Source organism: Raphanus sativus, unplaced genomic scaffold (genome assembly GCF_000801105.2).
Source record: "Raphanus sativus cultivar WK10039 unplaced genomic scaffold, ASM80110v3 Scaffold3657, whole genome shotgun sequence".
Taxonomy (NCBI): domain Eukaryota; kingdom Viridiplantae; phylum Streptophyta; class Magnoliopsida; order Brassicales; family Brassicaceae; genus Raphanus; species Raphanus sativus.
Window position 1 is genome coordinate 3058 of NW_026618961.1, and position 7192 is coordinate 10249.

Consider the following 7192-nt stretch of genomic DNA (forward strand, 5'->3'; position numbering starts at 1 on the left):
GTGTACATATCTCGCAATTTGTCCAGCCCTAAACACACTGGTAAAAATGTCTGAATCTTTTAGGTATATCTTAACGATTAGCCTATATACACATATATATTGATTTGGGATCTTTCTAGTCATCAAATGAAAAATATAACTAGTAACAGTGACTTGGTTTCGTAGTTGAAACTCCTAAATAATCTATAGATTTTGAAAGTCATATATAAATGGCGTTGAGAGACATTTATTCTCCAAAATATAAAGAAATTACATGATTTGGATATATCTACAAGGAATGTACTGATCCATCATCATCATCATGACCTAAAACTTACCATTGAAACAACAATAATTTATTTGAATAATGCTATGGTACTTTAGTTCTTCCAAGAAAAGGTATGTTTTCTGGATTATGCTTATCGCACCACCACGTGAAGTAGTACAAAGACAGAAAACAAAACAAGTGGGTCAACATTATTGAGTTCAAAAAGTCAGCCCAATAAGACAAGTCCAATATATATCTTCCACGATCGAGATTAAAACCACAAAGACCCACATTTAATGGCTCAGATTCATTATCAGTATATCATCAACATAATACAACAAACAAGATTTTATTCAGAAACCAGTGTTGGCTATCTCTAACTAGAATGATCTGTATACAATAAGCTGATTACAATCTTAAATCTTTCAAGCAGCCCAAGGTATGAACCCCATGGCAGAGCTGAGTCTGAAAGTGACGAATACCAGATACAGTGTGATCAGACCAATCCCCATCACCTTGTTCGGTCGCATCTCATTCCTCGGAAGCATCACAAGAGCCCAAACCAACCCTACTATCAGAAACCCTAGCGTGTAGAACAAGCTATTGTCCTCAGGGATCATGTAAGTCTCCGGTCTCTTGGACCAAGCACCAAGAAGCATCGACACACCTAACCCAACAAGTGTGTTGAACATAGGACCTGCGTAGCAACCTGACAACGCGATCTGCACACCGTCTCCACCGTTCATGGACAAGGCTATGTTTGAGACCAAGTCACCCATTGAGTTCCCCCAAGCGAGTACGGTTAAACCGAGTATCGACGGGTTGATTCCATAGATCCCACCGAATGTTACTAGAAGAGCAACGAGCTCGTTTGCAATCATGTAGAACCATACAATGCTCATGACGAATCCACCTAGTACCCAAGGGATCAAGTATCTCTGAGGTGGACGGTCGTGTTCTGTGTTTCTGTAAGCAAGAAAGCCAAGAGTGGAACCTGTTGCGATACCGATAAAGTAGGCTACAAGAAGACTCGCTTCACCTTGGACACACCAAAGGAAAGCGAGAAGGAGAGGAGCTAGCGAGACGCTAGCTACAGCATATGTCTTAGACCAGCTATCTTCCTCTATCAATGGGATCGTTAACCGTCTAGGAACAGTCAGTGGAGTCTCCAACAAGTATGTAATCTTAGAACACAACGAGATCTCGGCTTCTCCACCGTCTTCACTCCATCCCCATGGAGGTCTTTCTTCATCGTGTACATTAGCTTTCGCGGAATAGATGGCGACGTTTGTAGCCCACATCCACTGCGGTAGAGAGTCGTGCAGCTTAGGTGGACCTTCCTCAGTGTCAAGCTCTAGCAAAGGTACTACTACATCCTCGTCAACACCACTCGGTGAGAACACGCTTCCTTGAATGGGAAGCAAAGGCGTGAAAGAATCAAGCTTCAATCTCTTCGAATGTTTCCTCAAAACCTCATTCGCAGCCACCAGAGAAGCGTACAGAACATAGATGGAAACAAACGCGACGGCGACGCCAACACTCACTCTCCCCACAGTCAAGATCACCAACAAAGCCACCAGCGTGAACAGAAAGAAACACAAGTCTCTTATAAAACACTTCTTATCAATCTTAACCTCTTTATCAGCAACACAAAGCGAAACAACACCAGCAACAACGCAAGTCACAAACACAGCCCCGCCAAGGACGCTGTTAAGCCCAACTTCCCCCTTGTCTGAACCAACGAAAGCAGCTATACTAGCGAACACATCGGGAGCTCCGTTACCAAGGGGAAGCAGAGTGACGCCAGCGACAGTTGGAGGCAAACGGAGAAGCTTAGAGAGCTTCTCGAGCGAAGGACAGAAGTAATCAGCGGCTGTGTTACCGAGGAGGTAGAACAGAGCAACGAGCCAGACGCCTAAGGCGATGTAACCCAAGATCTTGAAGTGTTGGCAGGTGCAGTAGAAGAAGCTAAGGTAGTCGAAGAAGCTGTCGGGATAACAGAGAGGGTTGGATTTCAAGAACTGGCATTGGTCAGTGTAACCGATGTGTTGGTGTAAACCAGAGCAGAGTGCAGTAGTATCACCAGAGTAAGTTTCAATCATGTGCCTACGAGGAGGAGGAGTAGACCCATCAACGAAAGATTGATTCTTTAGCAAAGGGTTTTTGAGATCAAAGAAGAAGAGGAAGAGGATTAGGGCACAAAGGGTATTGAAGATCCCTCGGAATCTGGGATTGCTCGAGCTGTAGAGATAATTCAAAGCTCTCATTCTCTCGAAATTTTGGAACTTTGTGTTCTAATTACACGCCGCCATGGATCACCGATAATGAAGCTAGGAGCTATGTAGACGAATTAGAATCTGAGAATTGATGAAACCCTAGGAATCTGGTTTTGATCTGAGGGGAATTGAAGCTAAGGGGGTTTTTGAGGTGCTCACCGGAGTTCGATCAACGTGATCTGTGTGATCATGGAGGAAGGCTTTTTTTTTCTCTCTATTTGGAAATTTTCACGGGAAATAGAAAGGAGAGATCGGTGACAACGACGATGGCTTTGTGTCTGATTCTTTGACTTGCTTAATTCGGATCTCGTTCCGGTTTTGTTTGACTAGACCGTAAGCGTTACGTTGTTTCTTCGGCCTAACGAGCCTAATGGGCCTAATGGGCCTAGTGGGCCATATGAGGCCTGTTAAAAACAGTCGAGGAGAATCGGAAGGGATGATGATGATGAGTGAGATTGTGGCAATGGCGACACAGAACAACTTCTTCCTCTCGTGGTGTATAATGTCGTGTGTCTTTTAGCTGCTTAATACGGATCCTATTCGGGTTTATCCCGACCCGGAGAAAAGAAGCGTAGGACACGTGACAAAACTCCATTAGTATAAGTGTATAACGTATGATCCGAGTGAATGAAGCCAAAAAAGAGATAGACACCGCAGCTCAGCTTTCGTTTTCGGTCCAATCGCTTTTACAACTTTTTCTTACAAGTCGTACACGTCTCTCTCTCCTCCTATAAAGATTCCGTGATCAAAGGTATTTGGAAAACTCAGTTCTTCGATAACAAGAGAGAGGTGATTGATTCTCTCCTCTGCTCCTTTTCGCCTCTTGGATGTTGTGGATTTGTTTGATTCTTGTAATTAGTGTCTGCTTCTTGTTAACTTGATCCATTTACTCGGGCGTTGATCATTGCAGGTAGATGGGTTCTTCGAGCAAAGAGTACGAGTTTCTGAGTGAGATTGGGTTGACCTCTCACAACATTGGAAACTACGTTGGTGGCAAGTGGCAAGGCAACGGACCTCTTGTTTCTACTCTGAATCCTGCTAACAATCAGGTTCATTGTTTGATGCATATACTTTCTAAAAAGTTGATTACTTTATGCAAATAGTTTCTAAAAGTTGACTACTTTAGTGTATTGCAATGTTGAAATGGTTTAACTATGGATGCAGCCAATTGCTCAAGTTGTGGAAGCTTCTCTGGAAGATTACGAGCAAGGTCTCAAAGCTTGTGAGGAAGCAGCTAAAGTATGGATGCAGGTAAAGTGACTAAAATTGTAAAGGTTTTGTAATATATTTTTAAGACAGAAATTCAGTTGATAGCTAACGAAGACTAATCTTTAATTTGATCAGGTTCCTGCTCCAAAGAGAGGTGATATTGTGAGACAAATTGGAGATGCCCTAAGATCCAAACTTGACTTTCTTGGCCGTCTTCTTTCTCTTGAAATGGGAAAGATCCTCGCTGAAGGCATCGGAGAAGTTCAGGTTATCTTTACTATTTAGTTTCTTATTTTTCATCCCTACAGGTAGGCTTTGTTACTTTAGATACTACTCGCAACAGCTTTTTAGTGTAAGCTTTGTGACCCCATTTATACAAATTGGAAAATGCTTATGCTAAAATAAGAGACTCAACATCTGATTTTTTTCATATAGCTTAGATGATAACACGTTATGTGCAACTTTTGCAGGAAGTGATTGACATGTGTGACTTTGCTGTTGGTTTGAGCCGACAACTCAATGGATCAGTCATTCCTTCCGAACGTGAGTTCTTGCTTGCTAATAAAAATCACATATAGTCTCTTGTTTATTTGGATTTGTAGATGCTTGTTTCCTGTTTTTTTTTCGATATATTACTGAAAGATGTATCTCTAAACTCATCATCTTTGTTGCAGGCCCAAACCATATGATGTTGGAGGTGAAATTGCGAGTTCTTTTCATTGATCTTTCATAGAATACTCTTCTCGTACAACATGTTTATTAACATTCTGCTTGGATACTGTAACGCAGATGTGGAATCCTCTTGGCATTGTTGGTGTCATCACAGCGTTTAACTTCCCATGTGCAGTTCTTGGTAAGTCTTGCTTGTGTCCAATTCTAAATCTCGGACATTTTCTGTTTTAATGCGTCTCATAAAGATGGCTCATTTTCTGATTCTCACATGAGAGTGGACACAGTAGAGATAGATTAAGCTCCTTGTATTTTGGCAACTATATTTGTAGCATGATTATCTAGCTATCAATGAGATGTATAAGAACTAATAATGCAATATTAGAAGGTTTGTCATCCCCTTTCCCATTCCATAAACGCAAGGACAATGTTGTGGCATTGCAGGTTGGAATGCTTGTATTGCACTTGTCTGTGGAAACTGTGTGGTCTGGTAAGTAATGAACTTAACCTGCATCCGATCTTTGTGGTTATTACCGTTCCTTTTTGGCCTAATTTGTGTCGTTAATACGTCTGGTTCCACAGGAAAGGTGCTCCAACTACACCGTTGATTACCATCGCAATGACCAAACTAGTAGCTGAAGTCTTAGAGAAGAATCATTTACCCGGTGCCATTTTCACTGCCATGTGTGGTGGTGCTGAGATCGGTGAAGCAATAGCCAAGGACACACGCATTCCTCTAGTTTCCTTTACTGGTAGCTCCAAGGTACGTCACACTCCTCTCTACTAATAATAATCCACCACTCATCCAAACCAAACACACCGAGCTTACTTCTTGAAACTCTCATTCATAGGTGGGCTTAACGGTACAACAAACAGTGAGTGCTAGATCTGGCAAAACTCTGCTTGAACTGAGTGGGAACAATGCAATCATAGTCATGGACGATGCTGACATTCAGTTAGCTGCCCGTTCCGTTCTGTTTGCTGCTGTTGGAACCGCTGGTCAACGCTGCACAACTTGCCGTCGGCTGGTACTAAAGAATCTAAATCCCATTATAATACTTATACTGTTCCTTTTTTCTTAAAGCTTTTCTTTATTGTCTTGAAGCTTTTGCATGAGAGTGTGTATGACAAAGTACTTGAGCAACTCCTGACATCATACAAACAAGTGAAAATCGGTGATCCTCTTGAGAAAGGAACATTGTTAGGACCACTACACACTCCTGAATCAAAGAAAAACTTCGAGAAGGGGATCGAAGTCATCAAGTCCCAGGGAAGTACCTCAGTTTCTATGGCTCAATTAACCGTTTAAAGATGTTTATTAAAAAAACCCTTTTTGCATTTTGCAGGGCGGTAAAGTACTAACGGGAGGTAAAGGAGTTGAAGGTGAAGGAAACTTTGTGGAGCCTACGATAATAGAGATATCATCAGATGCTGCTGTAGTTAAAGAAGAGCTGTTTGCTCCGGTTCTATATGCTCTAAAGTTTAAGGTAAAAAAGAGTCTTCTCTAAAACCATCAAGTTCTTTTTTTTTAACCATGTTTCTTCATCTGGACAGACATTTGAAGAAGCTGTTGCGATAAACAACTCAGTTCCTCAAGGTCTAAGCAGCTCTATATTCACTCGTAGCCCCGGGAACATCTTCAAATGGATCGGGTAAGTGCTTACATTACAAACAAGTTTATTTGACTGAAACTGAGTTTTAACTGTGATGGGTTTTGAAAACTATATATAGACCAATGGGAAGTGACTGTGGGATAGTGAATGTGAACATACCGACGAATGGAGCTGAGATTGGAGGAGCTTTTGGGGGTGAGAAAGCGACCGGTGGTGGTCGTGAAGCTGGTAGTGACTCTTGGAAGCAGTATATGCGTCGTTCCACTTGGTAACAGTTTTCTCTCTGTTTTGATTTAAAATAGACTTTCCGGTTTGAAGTTTTTGATTTTTTGAACCGGTTTGTCTTTTGACAGCACGATCAACTATGGGAATGAGTTACCTCTAGCGCAAGGAATCAACTTCGGTTAATCTTCCAGAGATCTACGTACCGGATAATGTTGTATTTGAGCTGGATGTTTCTATGTGTTGGGACTTGTAAAACATAACAACGCCAAAAATTAATAATATAAAGGAAAATCGGCCAAAAAAACACTGAACTTTTTAGGAATTGCCAAAAAAAACCTGGACATATGGACTGGTCAAACAAAACACAAACTTTTCATTGACTTTAGAATTAATTAACAATGTTTTCGTTGACTTGCCAATTTAGCACGCCGTCAGCAAATTTAACAGAAAAAATGACATCGTTAAATGTTGGTGTTAAGTGAAACGACGTCGTTTTGAAATGAGATGAAACGACGTCGTTTTACATGATTTGAAAATAAAATCGAGTCACCCACAGGGTTCGAACCCAGGTTCTTTAAATCAAATGACAAAGTACTTTACCACTGGGCTAGTGACTTAATCAATGAAGTTACTAACACATTTAATTATATTTGGTACTGACTGAATATAAAAAAAATTATCTAAAAATTTAAAAGATTTTTAAAATTTCTAAAAACTGAAAAATTAATTCCAAAAAAGAAAATTTTCATATTTTTCGGATTATAAAAAAAATTGAAAAAAAAATCGAAAAAAATTCCAAAAAGTTATAAATATTTCGAATCTGAAAACATATAATCAGAAACTATTAAAAATAATTTATTATTATTATTATTATTATTTATTTTTATAGTTTCTGATTATATGTTTTCAGATTTGAAAATTTTTATCACTTTTTTTGACTTTTGTTTTCGAAT

At 40.2% G+C, this 7192-nt stretch overlaps 2 protein-coding genes across 3 annotated transcripts; one reads left to right on the forward strand and one right to left on the reverse strand.

Annotated features, from left to right (window-relative positions):
• Nucleotides 1-518: 518 nt before the first annotated feature.
• On the reverse strand, nucleotides 519-2825 carry LOC108822441 (cation/calcium exchanger 4). The gene has a single exon (XM_018595516.2). It carries the CDS (start codon nucleotides 2512-2514, stop codon nucleotides 673-675), a length of 1842 nt encoding a protein of 613 aa, XP_018451018.1. The 5' UTR covers nucleotides 2515-2825; the 3' UTR covers nucleotides 519-672.
• Nucleotides 2826-3022: 197 nt separating this feature from the next.
• Nucleotides 3023-6580, forward strand: LOC108822442 (aldehyde dehydrogenase family 7 member A1). 2 transcript variants are annotated; one of them, XM_057001463.1, is made up of 15 exons: nucleotides 3023-3312; nucleotides 3434-3572; nucleotides 3688-3774; nucleotides 3868-3999; nucleotides 4203-4275; nucleotides 4407-4429; nucleotides 4522-4585; nucleotides 4846-4891; nucleotides 4984-5164; nucleotides 5253-5429; nucleotides 5507-5668; nucleotides 5745-5888; nucleotides 5956-6053; nucleotides 6133-6282; nucleotides 6368-6580. In XM_057001463.1, exons 2-15 carry the CDS (start codon nucleotides 3438-3440, stop codon nucleotides 6420-6422), a joined length of 1527 nt encoding a protein of 508 aa, XP_056857443.1. In that variant the 5' UTR covers nucleotides 3023-3312; nucleotides 3434-3437; the 3' UTR covers nucleotides 6423-6580. The 2 variants fall into 2 exon arrangements, with proteins under 2 accessions (XP_056857443.1, XP_056857444.1); XM_057001464.1 differs by having other exon boundaries at nucleotides 3104-3274.
• Nucleotides 6581-7192: the final 612 nt, after the last annotated feature.

What these genes read in the sequence shown, in the direction of transcription:
- LOC108822441 (XM_018595516.2), bottom strand. Translation starts at nt 2,514, where the DNA reads ATGAGAGCTTTGAATTATCTCTACAGCTCGAGCAATCCCAGATTCCGA.
- LOC108822442 (XM_057001463.1), top strand. Translation starts at nt 3,438, where the DNA reads ATGGGTTCTTCGAGCAAAGAGTACGAGTTTCTGAGTGAGATTGGGTTG. An exon ending in AAGGCATCGGAGAAGTTCAG is followed by an intron (nt 4,000 to 4,202) that starts GTTATCTTTACT and finishes CAACTTTTGCAG; the next exon opens with GAAGTGATTGACATGTGTGA. An exon ending in GGATCGAAGTCATCAAGTCC is followed by an intron (nt 5,669 to 5,744) that starts CAGGGAAGTACC and finishes TTTTGCATTTTG; the next exon opens with CAGGGCGGTAAAGTACTAAC.